This window comes from Juglans microcarpa x Juglans regia, chromosome 8D (genome assembly GCF_004785595.1).
Source record: "Juglans microcarpa x Juglans regia isolate MS1-56 chromosome 8D, Jm3101_v1.0, whole genome shotgun sequence".
NCBI lineage: Eukaryota > Viridiplantae > Streptophyta > Magnoliopsida > Fagales > Juglandaceae > Juglans > Juglans microcarpa x Juglans regia.
In genome coordinates, this window is record NC_054608.1 from 27,191,135 (window position 1) to 27,214,979 (window position 23,845).

Consider the following 23,845-nt stretch of genomic DNA (forward strand, 5'->3'; position numbering starts at 1 on the left):
ATTATAACAATAAGACACTTGTCAATTCCATTGATTAGAAATTGCTATTATAAATATTACAAACTTTTAGAACCCCACCAAAACACATGCTGGAGATGGGTATGATCTCAATTTATTGAAGGTAGAAATATCACTTACACCTAAGCATTGACTTTGGAGATTTTACCATTATCTCAACAAACATCAATTAAGTATCTGGATTTCCTTTTACCAGTTGTTTTATATATATATTTTTAATTTGGAAACTTTTCCTATATGATTATAACTTTGAACTCAATTATGAGATTTGGTTTGTCTGTAATGCCTTGTAACAATAGGAAAAAATTATTCTATAGAAATCTTAATCTTAATCTATATATAAACACAATAATATTATACAAAGAAAAGCAAGCATTAAAACAAAATGGACACCTTGTTCATTTGATGCATTTGATCATGTGAATTATAGAATTACCAAATGGGCACATGGAATTTCTAATTTACTTTTCCAATAGTATAAAATATGGCACTGGAGATGAAGAAAACTTGGTGAAAGCCAATTAAAAGATAATAATACCCTTATATACAAACCCACAAAGCAATTTGAACAAGTGGACATGGATGGTTGAATAGAGGACACGATTTCATAATGATCACCTATAAAAGCTAAGGCCACGGTCATGTTGTCATTGTTCCAACAACGATTTTACATAATTATACTATGCATCTATAAAATAGCTATTAGAATGATCAAAGGGAACACGTGATAGAGAAGGAGAAGATCTAGCACTACAAGAAAAAAAGTTTTTTTCGACGACACAAAGTATTGGTGAAGTGAATAATTGCATAAAGTTGATTGTCAAATAAAAAGTTAACAATTGACAGCTTATAAAATGTGAGCAGAAAGTGAATATTATATGAATAAAAAAATGTGACAAACATATATCAAACATTAGGATCGATTAGATCATCAGACTTCCCACATTATTCTCATTTGCCAATGATGCAGATTTTATGAGTGGATGGTCATGAGAAGAGAAATAAATCAAACATAGTTATGGCATCATCTCTACAAAGCCAAAGTGAAAAAATGAAAGTTCATATTTAGCATTACCTTTTTACCTCCAATAACAATTCCTATGGCATTAGGAAAGATCCCTACTGTCTTCACCCTTTGTACAATAATGACTTCATGAAAAGGGATTGTTTTATGAAGCATATAATTATCAAAATTCTCGCAATCAAGATAAGAATAGAAATATAGTAAAATTCAATGGTCACTCATCTCATAAAAACATTACAAAGAGTATGCCTATCTATTAAATGTTAGATAACTCCTCGTATCTATATTAAATTGTAATTTTTGACTTTGAATAGCCACCAAGATCCTGTGTAGCAGTGAAGTCCTGACTATATCCCTCAAAATAGAAACCATCAGTGGCAACAATCCACAAGATGATGAGAAACTCTCAGCCACCAATAAGTCAATGTCGAAATCAAAGAAAACTAACCATCTCCAAGATGATGAGAAATCTTCTCAAACTACAAATAAACCTAAAAATCACACTCAAATGTAATAAACTGCAAGAAAATCTTATAAAGAACCAGTCACCAATAAGTCAATGTCAAAATGAAAGAATACTTACCATCCCCAAGATGATGAGAAATCTTCTCAAACTTCAAAACCTGAAAATCACACTCAAATGTAATAGATTGCAAGAAAATCTTATAAAGAACCAGCCACCGATAAGTCAATATCAAAATGAAAGAATAAAATAAAATGAAAAAAAAAACAGCCAATATTTTGCTAAAGAATAGCAAAGTTAAAAATCGCTAACATATTTTATAATTCCTAAGCAAATAAAAGAAGAGAAATCCATAGAGGGTGCTAAAAAGAAGAGAAAAGGTGTTACCTTGGAAATCTCAAATTGAAACTGGATTTGATAAGAATTTGATACACATACTTCCATCATAATCTAACAATTCTTGACTTCTAGTAATACAGGTTAACAGAGGAATGCAGTTTGTTGGTAGTGAAAGTAGTGCACTGGGCAAGGTAAACGAGCATTTTTAGACAAAAGTAAGAAAAAATCTCTCAGAACCATCTCTCTATGATGCTTGTTTTTACACGAACAAGATTATCGGCTATACACAAGGTAGTGCACTTGCTTGCTAGAAGTATGCTAGGCGGAGTCTATCTATTGCAGCAACTTGGAAAATGATCACGTCGTGTTTGATGTGGTGTCTATGGCTAGAAAGAAACGAGAGATGTTTTGAAGACAAAGAACGATCGATGGAAGAAATTAGGAAATTTTTCTTTAAAACTCTACGTCTATGGGTTAAGGCCATTGTAATGAATGGTGATGCAATGTTTGAGTTTTTCTAGTTTTTTTTTTTTTCTTTCCTTTTAGACGTTGTATGTAGATATTTTCTCTTATATACTTCCTGTATATTTGTGCTATGCCTATTTATGATAATTAATCTCTTATTAATTATCAAAACAAAGAAATTAAAACAAATTTCTTGAATGAAATTTAGATGTGTATTATACTTTTCTCTCCTGCAAGATCTGGAAGCCGCCGCAACCACCTCTCTGCAAGATACAGGGCCACCGCCATTGTTGTGGCTAATAATAAGTAATTTCATGATGTATTGACAGTAATAATGAACTAATAAGATTAGTGTGGGATGTTTGTATATCTTTAATTATTTCCTTAATGGATTTTCAATTAATAAGCATAGGTATATTGCAATATTAGACCCTTTCTTTTGTGTCCTTTTTTTTTTTCAATTATTATTATATATTGTTGTTGTTGATAGGTTTTTTAAGTTGAAAAGGATCCATGACTTAGGGCTCGTTTGATAACATAACTTCTGTCAAGTTTTATCAAATATTTCATTTTTAAATATCACTCAAATACAACAAAATTTAAAATTTAAAATATTAAAATTTATACTTTTTCAAATTTCAAAATAAAAGTTATATTAAAAAATTATATTTAAATACTTCTTTAAATTTATAATATTTTTATTCAACTTTTTCTCTCTCATTTTTTAAAATTCAATAAAATATCTTAATTCAAAATTTTTTACTATTATTCATAGATATTATGAGATATATCTTAATATTCAAGGGTTTTAATTTAGTCTAAAAGCAACAAAAATATAGTTGAGGTTGTTGTGAAATACTAAAAAGGAAAAGCAAACCCAGCATTGTCACTTAAAAAACCTAGCAGCTCTTTTTTTTTTCTTCCATTAATTTGTTATCTTATCCTCTCATTTTCTCCACAAAGTGCACAAACATTGAGACAACTTGTGTGTAAGGTCCAATATGGCATCTATTTCAATGCATGCCTATAAGCAGCCATATATATGCCCCCACAAACAGTTTTGACCATCTCTTCATCTACTATGTTTTGACATTAATTAATTATTTTATTTCTAGTGGAGTCAATCATGTTATTGATTATCAATACTTCAATTTATAAGTTTTATATTGGTAGTTTTGGAGCTTTTGTTTGCACATGAACGGTTTTTGCGTTTTTGGCTTTCATGGATTGGGAGTAGTACTGCTTTAACTAGCCACGAGAAGTTCTTGATCCAGTGCATGAGTTATTCAAAAATGTTTCAAATTATTTGAAAATAACAGTTTATTCAGTTGGGCTTGAAGGATACGATGCCTGTTTTTGATTAGTTGGATGGTGTCTTTTAGTGCATAGGTGATTGGCAATAAGTAGCACAATGTCGTTTTGTTGTGTAAATTCTGAATTATAATAAATGAACTAGTGGTGTCATTTTGATAGATTGTGTTTTGGTATGTTGTGATTGTAAGATGGTACAATGATGTCGTATTACTTCGTGCATGCAAGTTGTTAGTAATTATAAATGGCATATGTTTTTGTTCTTGGAGATTGACTATCTCGAATTAGTCACTAGCAGGGCCTATTACATGGGCGCAGAGGGAAGAGCATGGGCTGCAGAGAGGAGAGTTGGGTGCAAAGGAGAAATGTGTCTCAAATTGTTGCTTTTGAGTTTCAGCTAGTGCTAGAAATATAAGAAGAAAGAATAGGATAAAACGTCGGTCCCGAACTATATATTTGTACGTTCACGCATACTGTTGCTCATATTCAAGACCAGAGTAATTTTGCATTTTCCATTGAAAATGAATAAAACCAAATTATGTACCTATAAGTGATACAATCAATGAATTTTGACAAAGATTAAATCCTTTTGAAGTTAGGATTTATAGTCCTAGTAGGAATAGGCTGAAACATCCCCTATATATTTACACATACCTTCACGAATGTTGCTCATCTTATTCCCAAGTTTCATCTTCAAGACCAGAGTACTGTTTCTTTTTTCGTTGGCTACCACAAAAACAGTTTCCTCTCTTCTTCTTACCCTCAATTCTCCTCTCCTATTCCTTCTTCCTCAATGCATGACTGATGCACACCCTTTTATGGCTTGTAAGTTTGATGCGATATACAACGTCGGCGACTCCATGTCTAACACCGACAATTTGGTTCGCGAGAACTCGGCTTTACCCTTTGCTCGACTTCCATACAGCAAGACCTTATTCAAAAACGCAACAGGACGGTGCTCCAATGGTTTACTTATGATTGATTATATAGGTAAAAATCGTATTTATTGTATTCTTTGTTTTGTTTTTAGTTCCCTTTACTTTCTACACTTTGTTTGCGTGTAGTTGTTTTATTCAAAACAGGCTTTTGTTTTAGATAAAATAGGGAAACAATAGTGAGCATTGACAAAACAATTCATTATATTTCATGATATTGCATGCCCTTCAATCTGCTCATTTTTTTCTTTTTCTCTCTTTAGAATATTTTCCAGTGTATATTTAGATTTGGATTGAATGTTGTTAATCTTGTTGACAAAATTTTTGTTTTTCAAAAATATATAATTTTTATAGATTTGTTTTTAGTTAATAAAAATTATCGAAAACGTCAATGAAATCATTGATATTAAATTTATTCGTACGTAGATATGAACGATTTGCGTCCAATTTAATTTACATATATTTGATAAAAAAAAAAAAAAAAAAAAAGCTCCTCTAGCTGTCTTTTGTTTTATGACCTAATCAACATCATGTGATCTTCTACCACTAATATTTGCAATCAATATTGCGATGATGACAAGATTTTAAGATCGTATTAATTGCTTATTTCATTCTTTCATTTTTCTTTTCTTTTATTTTCCTTCCCCATATGGTATTCAATATACTTTCTTGCAATAAGCATATAAATTAAATATGACTGCGTAGGGGACTAAAGTGAGGTTCTTCCTCTTGCTGATTGATATGGGTTTTTTTTTTTTTTCTTATTATTTGTAGAGAATGGGATTCTTCGTAATATATATATATATATATGACTTGATTTATCAACTCGAATTCACATAATTACTATATTAATAGCGGGTTTCAGCGTTATAATCAAATTATACTAAAATTTATTGCATTATGTAATTATACAGCTTTGGTGGCTGGAGTTCCTTTTCTTCATCCTTATTTGAATAAGGATGTGCTCTTTCTACCTTGCCTAGGAGAGAACTTTGTTGTGGCTGGTTCTACTTCATTGTCTACAAATATTCTTGCAAAGAAGAATATCTTTTCTCCAGTTACTAATAGCTCTCTCGATATATAATTGGATTGGATGTCTTCAAATTTCAATGCAGCTTGTCTCAACGACCAAGGTAAGTCTTGTTTGAGTAAGGCTTGTAATCTATGTAATGAATAATATTTAGCATCTACATTTTTCACTTTATTTTTGTCTTTAATGTTTGACAGATTGTGTCAAGAAGCGTAACAAAGCCTTATTCATGGTGAGAGAAATTGGAGGTAAGGATTATAACTATGCATTCTTCCAAGGCAAACCCGTTGATGAGATCAAGGCCATGGTTCTAGAAGTTGTCCAAACGATAAAGGAAAATATATCATTGTTTGAATGAAATGATTATTGGTATTACGCCACAATATTCTATCTTATGAACGGAAAATAATCATTTTGAAATGATTTTGTAGACAATGATAACTACATCTACATGCTCTTTTTGAGCTCTGGCATTGAGATCATCTATACTCGTAAACTCCAACTATCTATTGATTTCTTCCTTTAACTGGAACCTTCACCCATTAATATTTATGCTAGCTAGCTAACTTATATTCCACATTTTAGAATTAAAAAAACTTCTTCTGCTTTTTTTCCGAAAGATAAAATTGAGTAGTTAAAGATGTACATAGAAATGAGTAGAAAATATCAAGCAGCTCTAGACTGATAACAGAGGTATTTAGTCTAGTTTGAACTGGATTGATATATATTTAATTTGTTATATTATATATATAATATTTTTTATATATAAGATATTACTCGTATATTTATCTTTTATATTATCGATTCTTATATTATATATAAGATATTTTTTATACAATATTTTATATTGTATATAATTTTTATATTATATTGTATATATTATATGTTAAATTGCTAATTTATATAACAAATTGTAATCTTATTATTCATGTTATAAAATTAATATAATAGTTGATATAACATAAAATTAATTTTATATTTTTTAATATATCATTTTATATAAAATATAAAATGTAAACTTAAAACATAAAATTAATATAATATGAAATCTTACGTAGTATCATACGTGTAAACGGTAAACTTATGTAGAACTAGTATTAGAGAAATCGATTCTCAAGTTTTAACTTATGTAGTGTCACATGTGTAAACAGTAAACCTCGAAAGTTTTGATATCGGTGATGAATTGATCTGTATCGGTCCTTAAATTTTCAAAATCGGACTAAACCGACTTGTTAGCGGTACAATATATAGTCTCACTATAAAGACCAAAAAGTCTTGGAAAAGAACATTTCCATCAAGATTAATTACGGCGTAAAATATTGATCGCAAGAAATGGTATTTTGTGGCAGCTTATTTATCGCATATAATTACAGCATTGCAAATGACTTATAGTGACGAAACTAGGACCACCGCAAAAAAAAAACCCCGGCAGCAAGAAGGGCTCTATGTTGTAGTGACAATGTGAACTTTGGACATAACATTCAATAAACCCATTAGCCTTTCTTTTAATACGAAAAACTCATTTACAACTTATAAGATTAATTCATAAGTGACATTTAGTCCCATTTTGTAACATACGTCAATTATGCAGGCAATGATTTTATCATTCATCGGACGACACTATTCAAGATAGTTTTTGCATGATGAGGTGAAAAATGTAAGTACCAAAAAGGTCGATTCAACCTCAACTAGAAGAACTTGTGAGTGAGGAATTAACTAGGCAAAGCCATCAAATAGCTAGCTTCTTGGGTTTAAGATTATCATTTCTAGCCCACACACACGCACACACACATATATTTGTATTCTCTAGTACTTACTAAAATGAAAGCATTAAACATCTTATTTCTAGTACTCTTTGCAAATTCATGAACATACCATTAAAGATTCTTTATTAAGAAGAATGAATCAATTGAGAGAAAAAAGCTTATCATGAATAGTAATTTTAAGACGGAATCCAATTAAAGGATGTATGGACACCCTTAATTAGTTTCAGAGTAAGGCCCAATGAATCAGGAATAATGCACCAATAGGTCTAATAATTGTGCAATCTCAATGTAATTTCTACCCTAGATATTGACACTTGTACAAAATTGTTAAAATTTGTAAAAATTTTCACTTTTTATTTTTCAACTTATAGGTATTTTATATTATATTAGAATCGAAGATCAAAACTATATCACATAACCTATTTTCACCTAATTTTTATTCATTTTAACGACAATAATTGGACAAAATGTTATCTTTGCTAAAAAGAATATGATGGCCGTAGATTAATTTGGAGGGTATTGTTAGCATGAAAGGGGTGGATCTGAAACGAAGAGAGGTGATATGTTTGGGAATTTTCCTATATATGTTATGTTTGGGTTTGAAACGAAGAGATGAAGAATATATGTTTATCAACTTTCTAGTCTTCTGCTATATATATACGTCTGTTATGAACACATGGGAAAAAGGTACCAAAATGAATATCTTCATGTGTATATGTATGCATATATGTTTTGACTCAATTTAGATTAGGGATATTATAAAAATGTTAAAAGTGCTCTAAAAGGGAATGTGAATTCTAAGTGAAAAAAATTTAAAAAAATCAAATGTTTGTAAATCAAATCCTACCATGTAAGCAGTATGAAGAGTCAGGTATAACTTATAATATTGTAATGTCTTGAAACAATTTTCCCATAAAATTAGGACAATGCATAAAAAAATATCATTTGAACAAATATTTTTAAAAGTCATAAAATAGACAAATATTAATAATGCTACCAAAATGATGAAATCATGAAAGAAACAACTTCTAAACATTACAAGAATCCTTATGTCAAGGAATATTTAATGATTGATCATATATAGCAATAATTTTATCTTTTTGATTCACAAGATCAGTATCCTCTTTAACCTTAGATAATTTTTTAACATCAAAGAGTAGATTACAATCCCATATATTTTATTTGGACAAAGATTAGAACAAACTTTTGATGGGGACTTCATAAAAGAACCTTTCTTCATAATCATTAATGCCAGTATACGTATTATTATGCTCTATTATTGGCAATTTAGTAATTTCATAAAATTTAATTGGAGAAGAGAATGATGGTATTCGATTGGTTCAAATTCTTCTCCTACACTAAATTAAGATATTTTTGGCCATCTATAATTTGTCTTCTTCTTAATTAGTTCTTTAAAATTTATATTTTGTGAATTATCCTTGGGTTTTGGAAGATTGTCTATGGAGGATATAATCTTCACGCTGTTGACACTTGACATGCTAGATTGAAAATATCTAGATTTCAAAATCTTAAACTTCGATCTCTTGTTATTTAGAACATTAGTATTGGATTATACAATTGTACCAATCATATGTTAATTTATAATCAATGTATAATTAAATAAAACAAATCTTCTATACTGGAGATCACAAAGAAGTAGTAAACCAGTTTTATTGATTAAATTATTACTTTCACTTTTGTAAACTAAAGACTCAAATATGACCATGAGATGGTTGCTACTGTAGCTAAAAGTCATATAATTTTGCATTTGGATAATCCAATGCAGGCAATTTAATGTAAAATAAGTTAAATTTTGCATTCCACTGGCATTTAGATAATCTAATACTTGTTGTCTTCAGATATAAAATGTATGCACGCTCTCTATATTGGCTTGTAAGTAAAAGGACTCCATTCATCATTCGGCTAAGTCTAATTTGATTGAATCTATTAGCAATTTGCTTAACAATTAAACCTAATCAGATCCAATATGAACAAATTGAAAATACCATCTAAAGAAACTTTGTCCTATATACTTGCCTGTCAATTCAAAGACAAATATTAAGTAACCCAGCTGTACGTACAAAGTTCTCCTCGTAACTCAACAAGATCTTGTCACCAAAATCTATGATCTCCTCTACATGCACAAACTGCATTCATATTACTTTCCCTCCTACTACAGTAATTGGATATAGGGTTAGATTATTTGTCTATAAAGCTGATGATGATCAGGATCCTCGATCTGGGCAAATGTTGTTCAAGGTTAATTAATATATAGACAAGATCATAAGGTTTCAGATCAACCCAAAGAGAACCGTCCATATGTTACTCCCATGCGTGTTACAAAGCAATCAAGCACTTAGGATGTTCCCAGACAGACTACCTTTTATTGTTTGTTTTGTCTTTATTGCATGGAAAAGAACTAAATGAAAAATAGCTAAACCATGACAAAAGCTGAAAAAAACTGTAACCTCGTCGAGAGAATACTAAAGTACTTTTATGTATGGCTTAATCTCTTTCAAGATTTCATCATGAGCTCAAACTACTAACATTGATGCTATGGTAGAGGAAAGGATCACCCTCCCAGCTAATTTTATATGTTGTTGATATGATGAAAGTAATTATAAGACTCATTGCTCAAAGTTAGTTGTTAATTAGAATATTAATTGTCTTTTATTGCCTCCATGAAAGTGAAGATTATCAGCTCAATACAATAGAAATAACTTTTTGCGTCGAATGAAATCACCACGAAAATACTACAAAAGACTGCAAATAATTAATTTTGTCCAAATCCAATTGACGCGATGTGGATGCAACTAGAGCATCTTAAAAGGTTTATGGCGGCAAAACTAATGTATGTTGCAAATAGCTCTAATATTTACAGCGAATTCTGTCGCCACAAACATGTTTCAATTTAGATACAAAAGAGTAAGTTGATGGTAAAAAAACACAATTGCGGCAATACTTTTGTGCTGCAATTGAAAAATATCATTGTAAAAAAGGATTATTCCTAAGCTATTTTTAGTGTCACAAATAGGTATCTCTGCAAGTATTTAATATTTATGGCGAGAAAAAGCTTCACAAATGTGTTATTCTTGTGACGCAAAAAGACCAACTACGTGGTCAAGAAATACATTTGTGATTAACTAGTAGTGCCATAAATATCAACAGTTTACCAGAGAAAATATATTGCCGACTCCAAAACTATTGTCGCAAAATACATAAAAAGAAATTACACATCTTACATTATATTACAATCTATAAAACAATTACACAAAGTATTTGCTTTATATTCTAAGCAATTACATTATATTACAATGCATAAAACAATTACATTATATTTGTGTACAACTTTATATTTCTTAAGGCACGTCAAAGTACAAAACCCATCAAGCCCAACATACTTGTACAGATTTTGTCCTCTAAAGGAATGAAAGCTATTTCAATATCTAGTTGTGTGAAAACTTCATCTAAAAAATATCTGTAGAGATGAGATAAAAACTTGAATCACAAACTTCATTGAATATTGCTAGAAAATTAAACCAAGGACCATTAACATCTACTTAAATAGTTGCTTTGAGGCAAAGCATAAAATGCTTCCGGCACAAGAAAGAAAGAATGATACATGTAAAGATTTATGATTCTCAATAGAGTTTACGCTTTTAGTCATTGAAAATCATCATGTACCGCTCCTACACCTCATCATCTTCAAGAATAATACTACACGGTTGTCATATTTTTTTCATCCCAAATTCAAAGTAAATGTAGCAAAAATGATATGTGAACAGTTTCATACACGAATCAAAGTGGTGCTTTCAACATGTTTGAGGAATTAAAAATTACCAAACCAAGCTTAATTTTCACATTCACAATCACAAGCTCATGTACATATTGTTGTTGCAATAGATGAAAATGAATATTAAAAGTGAAAAAGAAAAAGTTAACAGAGATTTTACCTCATGAGAATGGAGAAAGTTTAAAAGCATATAACTTTTTACTGGCTTAGCACATATCATCTACTTCACTAGATTACAAAATCTCAAAAGGAGTTACTGAATCAAATTAGCACATCTAGAAAATCGATAATGATATAACACAATATACCATTATAAGTGGCCTACTCCCATATTTGTCTAATAAACTGAAAATAAAAAATAATACTAAAGTAGATGTGGAACTATACTGATAACATAACAGTATTCCTGCTTGGTATACCATGCTGATAATGTAGAACTAAAGTTAGAAAAATGTCTACGAGATAATATATATATGTTCCAATCAATGCTAACCAGTAGCAGTTATTAAGATGTTGGAGGAAAAAAGAATCAATGTTGATATCAATATAATTTTTTTATAAGTTGATACAATATAAATTATAACTAGAAAGACAGTGTTTACATTCTCTTACTTTACCAATCTTCAAGTCCTTTTGCACCTTTGAAAAAACTAAAAAGGCCAACCTAAGTCCAACTCTATCTACATCCGAAATTAGATACACATAAGTCCTACTTAGAGGTGTAACCGGTTCAGTTCGGTTCGGTTTTGAACATATTTTAGAACCGAACAAGTATATATTGGTTTTGAGATTTGAAGAATCGATACTGTACCAGTTACACCCATAAACTAGTATTTTAGATTTTACCTGTTCCGGTCTAGTTCAGTCCCTTTTTTTTTATTTTTCGGGTATATTATATAGTATATATATTATAGTATGTAATAATATAATGATAATATATTATAGTATATTATAATATATATTATAATTGTGTTATAGACTATAGTGATAATATATAGTTATTTATATAGGATTTTAAAATTTAACATTGTATTAATTAGTAATTTATCATATAATACAAACTTAGTTTATATATAATTATATTAAAAAATTATATATAATATAAAAAATTAAAAAATATATATATGAACTTGTCCGGTGTTAGAAAAAGGCCTAACCGATTTTGACCAGTTTTGAAAAAAATGAAACAGGTATTGGACCAAACCCACCTGTTCGGTTCGGTCCGGTCCGGTTCAGCAGTTTTTTTTTTTTCACCCCTAGTCCTATTCCATCAAAAGTCGTTAAAAAATAGATTTGAGTTTTGAGACAACCCACTTTCAGCTTTCAAAAATACCCTTTGTCAATCACTACAAAACAGAATTAGCATTGCCAATATTTTGCGAAATAGCATCTAGTTAGAACATCCAAATAGCATCTAGCGCTAGATCAACAAGGTTGAATTTGATTTTGTTAGTGATGGAGCTAAGGGTATACATGGAAACAATAATGGTTAAGAAGACCAGGGAAAAAATATGCATGATTTTCAATCTTTCAACTAAAAGGCGTGTTACGCTTTATACCCGAACTATTAATTTAAACGGACATATTGCACATGATTGTGTTGATGTGGCATTATATTGATCATTAGATTAGTTCTTCCTTTTTAAAATGACTAATTCAAAAGCTAATGAATACTGACACATTATTATAGTAGGATAAAAGTAGAATTAGAGTATACTATAATATTGAATTTTCTTATGTAAAGAGGCGTTGATATCAAACATTGGCCTCTGCATGATGTTGGCGACAGTTGATATGAGTAATGTTAGGTACAAGCATCAAATAGACAAGTCACATATAGTTCTTTGTAAAAAAGCAAGTCCCACTAATGAGAAATAGTTTTTTTACATTTTTTAGGTCGGGGCAACTTTTTTACAAAAACTTGTATGTAATTTGTCTATTTGAGACTTGTACAAATCATTTCTTAGACTTTTATAATTTGAAGATGACCAAAAACCGAAAAAGCATATTACTTGTATCTATATGAATAAGAATCTAGGTCTCTTGCCTAATATATAGTTGAGACCTGACTCAAACTGAGATAGAGATAGAAAACCGGGATCCGATGATATTCATCTGTCCCAGAAGAATTCCCGAAAAAAATCTAGTGTAAGTACGTGGATCCCATTGGATCACATATATTCGTCTTTATCTCTTAAAGTCACCATATATGCTATATATATTGCCAAAGCATACGACAGCACCTCAATTCATAATCAATCAATACATATTTATATATGATGTAAAGCTAGTTTGTCCAGTAGTACTAGGAAAGGAAAGATCATGGTCTGTCCCTAGTGATGATCATATCATGTTGTACGCTGAGATTGCAGGCATGCAAGGCTTTCATCGAGATCATCATCCTGATCACTATTACCCCAGCAATCAGGAGCAGAAGTTGGCGACAAAGGACGCTCACGGGAAACCTATTCATGAGGAAAAGATAAAAGAATTTATAAGATCACGAGCCCTCAAGAAAGGTGCATGGTTACAGCGTCTTTAACCCCTTAAAATTATTACGAAGAGCAAGAATTTTCTCTTTAAAGCAACGTGAGATATCCTATTCATTGCCTTTCCTATGGTTAAAAGAATAATTCAAAATTGATACACATGCAGTGCTACATCACGCGGTTCAGATAGCTGTGATCAACGGCCTTAAAGAAATTTCTACTCATGCATGAATAGTTTATTCCAACTCCAAAAGGCTCGGATTCCTCAATATTAGACTTTGTCCATTTGTGGGAGTGATCAAAATGAAGAAATTCAGACCTAACTCATATCATAAAACCGGTTCTATAAAAGATGATTACTCATTCTTTATAAACATACATAAGACCTTATCCGCAGACAATGTGAGATTGTTCCTCAACACAAAAGTTGTATATAAAAGGAAGCACAAGCTAGCTAAGGATATATGGACCCATGTCCCAAACAGCTTTGCTTAATCTTTACTAGCTTCTAAATGAGAGAGAGAGAGAGAGAGTATAGCATAATGTGGGAGAGGATAAGGAGCTCCTTTTAGTCCAATACAGGGGGCTGAGAAGCGGTTAGAGCTGCCATCTCATGCACTCGGTTATCCTTGATGTTTTCCTGTACAGATCAAGGGACGTGGTGAAACATCATCATCATCTTGCATGTATGTACGTACGTACGGATCGAAGCACCGAACAGAACGTTAAGTTTGGCCAAGCGCATGGTGTGGGAGCAACTCCTTCCGCCTACTTTGCCCGCCCATTGGACTGAAGGGAGCTCCCCAAGTTTCATCACTTTTGCATCATCAGAAAACTATAAGCATATTCCTTCTTCTATAATATCCTTCGAAAAATTTTACTTGCAAGCCAACTTGGAGGATATATACCTGCTTTAGAATCTCCGGAAGAGTAATATTACACTACCGACACGTTAGATTGAAAAGAATTTAAAGTTCAAAAGTGTTAAACCTCTCTTACAAATCAAGCTAGTACTCCTGTCGTGTTAGCTATATATGTAGATCAAGGACTCGTATCCATTATATCAATTATTTTTCTGGTTTTGCTATATATTCATATAAATTATTGGGAGGGATTGTAGTTAGATTATGATCTTGTTGAGAATAATTTTAATATGTTTTTATTGATCATGTGGTTGGTCTCGCCGTATACTACTTGGAGTGACTAACATGTATTAATTTCAAACTTGTGTACTTTGGTTTGGACAGGGTACGTAGAAAATAAAGGACAGATGCTGACAAGTGCTGTATAGACGCAGTTGATGAGGCCGCATGCATGCAGAAGCTTTCTTCTTGGCATTAAACAGTGGCAGCCTCACACATCGTACGTATCAGGAAAGAATTTCCCGACGTTGGTTAATTCGATCCTACAATTTTTGTGAGATATTGAGATAAACTCTCTCTCTGATCTCTCTCTCTTTTTTTTTTTTTTTTTTTTGACTTCATTCTGTTGGGATTTTCCTATTTATTAGTTTATTATGATGGACATCGACCGTTGTTGCCTAGCAATTCAGCACGTAAATGTCTTCTTTTTTTCTTTTATGAAGTTTAACTTAACGCCAATACTTGAACGGATTATATGTAACAAAGAGTACAAAATGAATACTAACCGGAGAATGGAAATAAACTGTATATTTTTTTACATCAAATATTGTCATCACCTAACAAAGAAAAGTACTGTTTTTTTTCTCTCTCCTCCTGAAAAGTTCTACCAAAACTCATCTCCTAACATATTCCCTCCACAGTTTAGAAGGGGTGGGAGTTTTGGCTCATCGTCTCTCTTTTTTCCTTCAATACTTTCAAACGATGTCTACTGACTTTTGTTTCTCCCACGTGTCACTGCATCACAATGCATGTTCTGCCGCCAAGCGAGGCAGAAATGAAATCTGCAGCCTTGGATCTTGCATATCCAACAAACGTCTTCTCACAAACAATGGAGCGTGATTCCCACGCACCTTTACAGCTACTGACGGTTGTTCGCTGGCCTATCAGACCATCTACTTGATGCTATTTTCTTATGTTACCGCTTATTCTAACCAAAGAATATGAGGAAAAAGAAGTGAGTTTCTTTCAACCAAACTGGACCAGCAAAATACAACACAATACAATTTATTACGTAGTGTCACAGTTCGTTTATCGGATAGCCAAAAAAACTGCTTTAAGCAGCTTCGCTTTGGAAAATGGATAGAAGCTATTAGCTACAGAGCCCTTTTTTTTTTTTCTACTCTTCTTGTATTAGTTGGTTTGGGAATGATTGTTGTAGGGGCCTCCCACCCTTTAGACTCTTATATCTTGTAACTGTTTAATATATATATATATATATATATGTATTTATTTATTTATTACAAGCACATTTTGAAAAGAAAGGGTACATAATTATTGAGAGCATTAACATCGGGTTAAACCATGTGCATGCCTGTGCTTTCTAAAATTTGTTCAAAACGTGGAAAAATTGGTCTTATGAATTACAATAGCCAAGTAAATAGCAATTTGACCATCTAAATTTTTTATGTTAGTTTCTCTCTCCCTGGCTAAACGTTAATATTTTCATTGCACCTTTTCTTACAATTTCTAGATTTTTATATATTTTGATTAATTCTAAATTGTTAGATATATGCCAAGCTGATTTTAAGCTAATTTAGGTTACTGAACAGATTTTATATATTTTTATGGATAGGTAGTTGCAGATTACGAAAATGAAGATAAAAAAGTATTTAACAGAACCTATTTAAAAAATATGCATTTAAAAGGTAGATATTTTTTTTTTTTTTTTTAAATATTATTATGGAGAGTAAGATGGGTAATCCAATGTGAGGTTCAGCTTTTGAATTTAGCTAAATCAATGCTAATGCACTAACCAACGGGAATTCAAGTTACCATATATCCATTATTAATGAGGGAAAACCTGCAAGCGGGTACAGCAAATTTATTTAATCATCTGATTCATTTTCATCCACTGCCATGTTTTGGATTCTGTCAGGCAATAAAATCTAAGATGAAATCTGAAGCAACAACAATGGCTTCTGCACAATGATATCAAAAGAAAAGAGAGATGTTTGGATGATGGGAATCCAAATAAAACCAAAGAACCATATCACAACCCCAAACTGTTACACCGGCTGGCCCCCCGCTTCTGTCTTGTTTGAGCATTTCACCTAAACACCTAACGACCGGGTTGAGTTCCCTGCAAGAAGGAAGCTGGACTGAATTGATTCATCCTATGCATGGCGAAACATTATTGTCAACAATCTTAACTTTAAGCACAGGAAAATGTAACATAGTAAAGGATCGTAGATCCTTTATCCAATATTACAAACAAATATTACATTAGACACAAAAGATGAAAGGGAGCTCCTTTATCCTTTATTTATTTATTTTTTGGGCGAGGGGAGATTGGAGGGGATTCCTTTATCCAGATTGCTACCAGTTATTACAAACAAATCGTACTTTATACACAGCAAATGCAATGGAATAAACAATGGGAGTATTTAAAATGTGGCAAAAGGACAGCTAAGAAAACATGCCTATTATTGTCAACAGCCTTGTTTCATACTCTACTTTCTCTTCTACTATGTGAAAATAACACTCAGTTCTTTTATATAGCTTATATAGAAGAAGAACCATTAAAAAAATATTGAATCCATACATCACAGTTTGCCAATGCTCAATTATCCTTTCTGTTCATCAGGAAAGCCTAAAGGTAGTAGCTTATTTCTACAATGCTACCTTAGATTGCTATAAAGTTGAAACAAGATCCAAAGATTTAGGTTTAGATAAATTGATTCTTTACAACCACTATTCTTTCTTTTACTTATCAAAAAAAAAAAAAAATGATTCTTTTTTCCAATTTCTCTCTTTCTCCCATATATGTTCTCAGAAATTACAGGAGGAAAGAAAAACAACCCCACAGTTCCACAAACAACAATAAGGAAAACAAAAAAGAAAGATTAATCAATTCCAGGATTGTCATTTGAGTACGGATTTTAAGTTCAGAAGGCAAACTTCAAGAATACCTTAACTTATTTATGCTGTGAATCAGTCAGATTCAACTGCCTCGACCTTTGGACCTGATTCAGAAAATCAAAAGAGAAAATTCAGTAACCTGGAGAGCAAAGGGGCATAGAACATAGTCATGCTTTGTATAATTACCATGGCAACAGTGAGGAGAAATTATATGGATTTAAATTCTGATATTCTTCACCGTACAGAACCCACAAAATTCAAAAGCATAGTCAGCTACTTCATAGTCGTACAAATACAAACAGTATGGTATTTACTTTAAAAACATTCTACTCTCTTCTCTCTCCACGTTTCAACACTCGCACTCAACCATTTACTTTCTTGTTTTTTGTTTCTTTTTTATGACTAAGATAGATTTTATTATAGAGAAAAGGGATGTTATCTATGTATACATGAAGTACACACGAACTCACTCAACAACAAAGGAGAAGAGAACCATGAAATCCTGAAAATTAGAAATATAAAAGAAAACACCATTATGGGCCCTTGTCACTGATACAAGGTGTTTAAGCATAAAACTTTAAATCCAACACCATCTTCCGTGCTCCTCAAAGCTGCGCCAGTTTCTTTCCGTCCATATGCACCATAGGACACACTACGGATCATCTTGGCACAATGAAACATACTGATGTGGTTGAACTATCCATTCCAACAAGTTAAAAGCTCCAACACCCGTAAGGGCATCACCCATTTAATCCCAAAGAGATCAAAGAACACACTCCATAGAATGCTAGAACCCTCACAATGTAAAAGTAGGAGATCCCCTGTCTCATTTTTCCTACACATGTAACACTAGTTGACCATTATCATGCCATGCCTCACGTTGTCCAAGGTAAGTATTTTCCTTAATGCCACTGTCCACATGAAGAAAGCCACTCTTGAAGGAACCCTATTCTTCCATATAAACTTCCACGAGAAAGGCTCCTTGGTGTGATTACATAGCACCGTATAGTATGACTTCCTCTCCTAGATGGGTACAAATCATTTTATCAACACCATTATGTTCCACCCTACATGAATCCAACTTGTCAAAGAATGATGCAAAAAGATACACCTCCCTAGGAAAGATGGCACCCCATTGAGCTGAATCATGACGATGATTATAGAGGCCAGCCACATATGCTTCCTTCATGCAAGAGATTCTATAAAGAATTGCTAAAGTACTTTTGAAAGATTGATCACCACACCAAAAATTGTGCCAAAAGCTTATATTTGACCCATCCCCCCCCCAGCATAAATCTAGAGTAATGGGCAAAATCACCACATCCTCTTCTAACGTTCTTCCCAAGGCCGACCCTAAAAGACCCATTGACCTCAATGGGACACCAACCTCCTCCCATATTTTGTCTATTACCATCCTCCATAGGCTCTCCCTTCCATACACATACTGCCAAAGCCACTTCCCCATACGAACCCAATTAAAGAGAATTGAATTTCTCCCCCCAAGCCCACCTTCTTTGACCAATGAGCACACATTAGCAGTCCCTCGCCTTACCGCTCAGCCATGTCACCAAAAAATACAAAAAATATATGAAAATATTTCATTTTTCTTTCTTTTTTTTTTTTGGGCCCATTTCAGAAGTTGGACCTTGGTGTCTTCCCCAATCCCTCCCCATAAAAGTCTCATTGTATCTTCTCCAAACAGTTGGCAAATCCCATCAAGAAGTGGAAAAAGGAACATAAAATAGGTAGACCAGTTGGCAAGCATGCTTTTAGTCAAAGTAATCATTCCACCCTTCGACAAATATATATGCTTCCATTCAGCTAAACACCACTCCATCCTTTCAATAATGCGGTCCCATATAGTTTTGGTTTTGAAGGGAGCTCCCAAGGGAAGGCCAAGCTATGTCATGGGAAAGGATGAGACCCTACAACCCTATACATCTGACAAACTAGTTACATTCTTGGCATCACCGATCAGGAGCAATTCCAACTTTTCCAGATTTCACGTACAACCCAAATACCACTTCAAAACGTAAGAGTAAACACCACAAATAGCCGATGTGATCACGGTTGGCCTCACAGAATAATAGTGCGTCGTTGGCAAATAGCAAATGAGATATGTTGAGGCCAGATCCATTCCTCGAGGCCATTGAAAAACTTGACAATAAGCCCCTAAGCTCCATAGCCAAGATCATCCTACTTGATGCCTCCATGGCAAAAACAAAAGAGTAGAGGGGTTAGTGGATGGCTCCATTCACCAATACTAGGAATTGAACTGAGGAGATACAATGCTTTAACCACGCCATTTTTTCCCCAACCATCTCTTCACTAGATAAAATAAGAAACCCCAATTCACATGGTTGTACACCTTTTTAATGTCCAATTTGCAACTTACCCTTGGCTGGCCTGATCTCAACCTACAATCCAAGCACTCGTTAGCAATCAAAACCAAGTCAAGAATTTTCCTTCCATTGTCAAAGGCGTTTTGGGAGTTATGGATGATCTAGGGTAGCACTCGTTTTAATCTATTGACAAGAACTTTAGCAATACCACCAACAAGACTAATTGGTCAAAAATCCTTTACCTCAATCGCTCCAGGCTTCTTTGAGAAAATATGACGGTGGTATTAAGACTCTTCTCAATTTTTTTAGTAGAACTCGTGAAATACCTTCATAATATCTTCCTTCACCACACCCATACCGAGGTTCATATAGATATGTTTATGTGCGAGAGAGAAGAATTCTGGACATTGGTAAGAAATTAAGGTATATAATCTAACTCATTAGTCTGTAAAGACAGCTACTAATGACTTGGTAGATTAATAATCCACAATCCAAACAGCATTATTTTCTACTCGCAATAAAACAAAAAAACAAACTAAAATCTCCAGAACATAAGTATATGGACTTTAGGTAAGTGAAGTGATAACAAGCTAAACTTCCCACTAAACCAATTTTCTAGCCGTTTGAAAACGTAATTCTTTAAACGATCGATCTAATATATAGAGAAAATTATACAGAGAGAGAGGGGGGGCGACCGTGGAGGGAGGGATGGCGACCGTCCTTGCCCCAGCCGATACCGCGAGTGGCGTCGAGGTACTGTTGGACGAGGTGGCGGCACTTCTGGAGATGGTTGATGCCTTCGACGCGGTAGCACCACTTGAGCTTCTCCCTGATGATCTTCGCCTTCTCGATCTGGATCCACTTCTCCCGCACTATGTGCTCCCTCATCTCAAGCATAGCCACCGGATCATTGTACGGGTTCGAGGGATCGAAGTCGTCCGGCGGCAACTCATCGAAATCCACGCCCTTCTTTCTCCCCATTTTTCTCGCTTTCTTCTATGATGCTTACTCTCTCCCTTTCTCACCACCAGTCCCACTCCCACCACCACAGCTGCCGCTGTAAATGTAGCTTTACTTCTCGTTTGGGCCGCCTACTCTCCTTTGAGTTTTAGGGCTTCGTAACATGACATTACATCAGGCCTTACCCGGCCCATCTACTTCACTTCATCTGTATGAATGCATTATTTATAAATTATAAAGAAATATGGTTTTTTTTTTATAAATTGTAAAAAAATAAGATTTTTTTCTCTTAAACTTTATTGCATTTATATATTATTTTATAGTCAGCCGCTCAAATGGATGATTATTTAAAATGCACTATATCAACATATGGGTTTTTTAAATAAATATAATTGAAGATTACAAAATTTTAAGTTAAACCCAAATTCTTTAACAAATATTATTATTTATTTGTGAGTGATATTACGTACAGTCGTGAAGTGTGCAAACGTTGTATAGTCGTTTTAAAAAAGAGTAGGATTCATTATTAAAAAAATTAGTTTATTTTCAATTGGATCCATATTTATTCATTTTTTTTAAAGTGATTACGCGACACTTGTGCACTTATGACTGTAAATATCATTTCTCTTTATTTGATACTGATCAAATCATTATTTATAATTTCACAATCAGGTTTAATAAGAGAATAATTCTAGTAGATGTTTTATGATATGCAAATCTCATACAGATCATCCTTAAAAGGTGAATTTTTCATATAAATTTTACATTTTTATTAAAATGTCTACGCATAATTTACGTGTCCTTAGAGCATTAACATTAGGTTATGCATCTATATATTTGTGCATTAGATTATGTATATTCAAAAATTTGCATAATTATGACCAGTTTTCTATAAATTTGAAGATGTACTATTTACTCCCCAAATTTTATTTTATTATTTTTTTCTCTCTCCTTCCCCTCTCTACAGACCAAGGGAAACAAATTCTCTCTCGAAACATTTCTTTTTCCTTACTCTCTCTCTCTCGATATAAACGAAAAGAAATCCGAAAAAAAATAATTTTAAGAAAAAAGTAAATAATAATAAAATAATAATATTTTATTATTATTTGGATCAAATATATATAATCTAATGAGGAAGTTTTTTTTTATATACAAAATCAATCTTCAAAAGATGTGATTTTACGTATACATATAGAGAAATCAATATTAGTGCTCTTAATAAGAATAAATTATTTTTGAAATTAAGTTCTATGATAATAATCAGGAGCATCCATTCAACATATTTTACTGTGAAAAGTTGGGCAATTGAGATGTTGATAAAGAAAAACTCCATGAAAAAGAAGATAAATGACATTTCTATAAAGAAAAAGACATTGGACATTTTAATATTCTGTAACATTGGTAATTTTGTTGCATACAATATAAAATTTCTGCAGTATTAACCAAAAAAAAAAAAAATCTCATCTAAGCCGCTTGAGACCCCACTAGCTTCTTACACGTGTCATTATCGTACCCGTCGTTCTGCTCCTCCCTCTTTACGTGTTCCCAATTGCCGGATGCCATTGTCAACTCCAAGTCCACGTCGCTGAAGCCATCGGCTTGTTCGTCCGGTTTCGCGAACAGCGTCGCCTCCACAGTCTCGGCCGAAATACAGTCGGTTTCTGTGCTATTGCCTCCGCGACTCGGGTTCCGACTCACCGACACACCAAGGTCATTGTCACACCACAACTGACGATCTGAGCCGCTGTTTCCCGGTGACTGGATAGAAGCAGACTCCACCTCCGGCTTCGCTTTCGGTTGCGGCTTAACGACCGAGCTCTTGAACTTGCTTCGAGACTTTTTGACCTTGTGGAGTTGATCGGAAGGAGCCGGTTTTACTACGTGGCGTATATCGCAGGCTTGAACTGGCGGATTCACGACCGACTCCGACAATACTTTCATGATCGGAGCCCCCCTAAGAACGGCTTCCACGGCGTCATGGCAGAGATTCCAGCTCCCGGACGAAAACAACCCAGTTGACCCGTAAATCGGGCTCACAACCCGCCCACAAGCTTCGTATAGCAAGGATTTGAATATCTCTGCAACCAAAAATAAAACTTGAATTAGAAACATATACGTTTCATTATTTCATCAACGAATTTGAATTAGAAAACGGAATTTAAACTGCTCACCAGGACGCTGATGCTCGGGTCCGGCATTGATGAGGTTAATGAGGCCGGCGCGGCCATAGAACTTGGCAAGGAAAACAGTGGCGTTGGCTTGGGACTCTGGGGTTCTGATCCACTGGAGACAGGGTCTGATGGTGCAGTCCTCGCCGCAGCCTTTGCGTAGGACTCGGCAACCGTTGCAACTCATTCGCATGTTCAGGTATATTATGTTTGTTCAGCAAGAAAAAGGTGAGAAAATCAATATACAGGGAGAACCAAAGGAATTTGTCTGAGATTCTAGGGTAGAAAAATGAGTTGGGCGGTGGAGGCGGCGAGGAGGCGTTTTTGTAGGCGAGGAGAGGACGTGGGTTTGTGGGGGGATGGGGGGGGGCCGCAGTTTCTTTCCGAGAAAATGGTATTGTGGAAGTGGCTGTTTTCCGAGAAAATGAGAAATGATATCATTTCTCTGTAGCGAAATGTCGTGTTTGCCATTATACGTTTGGTTACAAAACTACTCTCAACTCATCTCAACTCATCATTACAATTTTTTCAAATTTCAATACAAAATATAATAAATAATTCAACTTTTTCAAATTTTAAAATAATAAAAATATTAAAAAATAATATTCTAATAATATTTTATCATCTCAACTCAACTCACTTCAACATCCAAACACACTCTAAGTGAAATACATATCCGTCGAACATATCTAATGCTGAGGAGTATCGGAACTTTCCATGTAACTTCGGTTGCGTTTGGAT

At 33.4% G+C, this 23,845-nt stretch overlaps 3 protein-coding genes across 3 annotated transcripts; 1 reads left to right on the top strand and 2 right to left on the bottom strand.

Moving 5' to 3' along the window:
* Positions 1–4,417: 4,417 nt before the first annotated feature.
* Positions 4,418–5,943, top strand: LOC121242371 (acetylajmalan esterase-like). The gene is made up of 4 exons (XM_041140242.1): positions 4,418–4,610; positions 5,470–5,559; positions 5,671–5,688; positions 5,783–5,943. The coding sequence occupies exons 1-4, from the start codon at positions 4,418–4,420 to the stop codon at positions 5,941–5,943; spliced, it is 462 nt and encodes a 153-aa protein (XP_040996176.1).
* Positions 5,944–16,596: 10,653 nt separating this feature from the next.
* On the bottom strand, positions 16,597–21,044 carry LOC121242597 (NADH dehydrogenase [ubiquinone] 1 beta subcomplex subunit 10-B). The gene is made up of 3 exons (XM_041140502.1): positions 20,672–21,044; positions 17,685–17,738; positions 16,597–16,855 (listed from the first exon to the last, which is right to left on the bottom strand). Exons 1-2 carry the CDS (start codon positions 20,955–20,957, stop codon positions 17,707–17,709), a joined length of 318 nt encoding a protein of 105 aa, XP_040996436.1. The 5' UTR covers positions 20,958–21,044; the 3' UTR covers positions 16,597–16,855; positions 17,685–17,706.
* Positions 21,045–22,249: 1,205 nt separating this feature from the next.
* On the bottom strand, positions 22,250–23,545 carry LOC121242598 (LOB domain-containing protein 41-like). Its single transcript, XM_041140503.1, has 2 exons — positions 23,108–23,545; positions 22,250–23,014 (listed from the first exon to the last, which is right to left on the bottom strand). Exons 1-2 carry the CDS (start codon positions 23,295–23,297, stop codon positions 22,401–22,403), a joined length of 804 nt encoding a protein of 267 aa, XP_040996437.1. The 5' UTR covers positions 23,298–23,545; the 3' UTR covers positions 22,250–22,400.
* Positions 23,546–23,845: the final 300 nt, after the last annotated feature.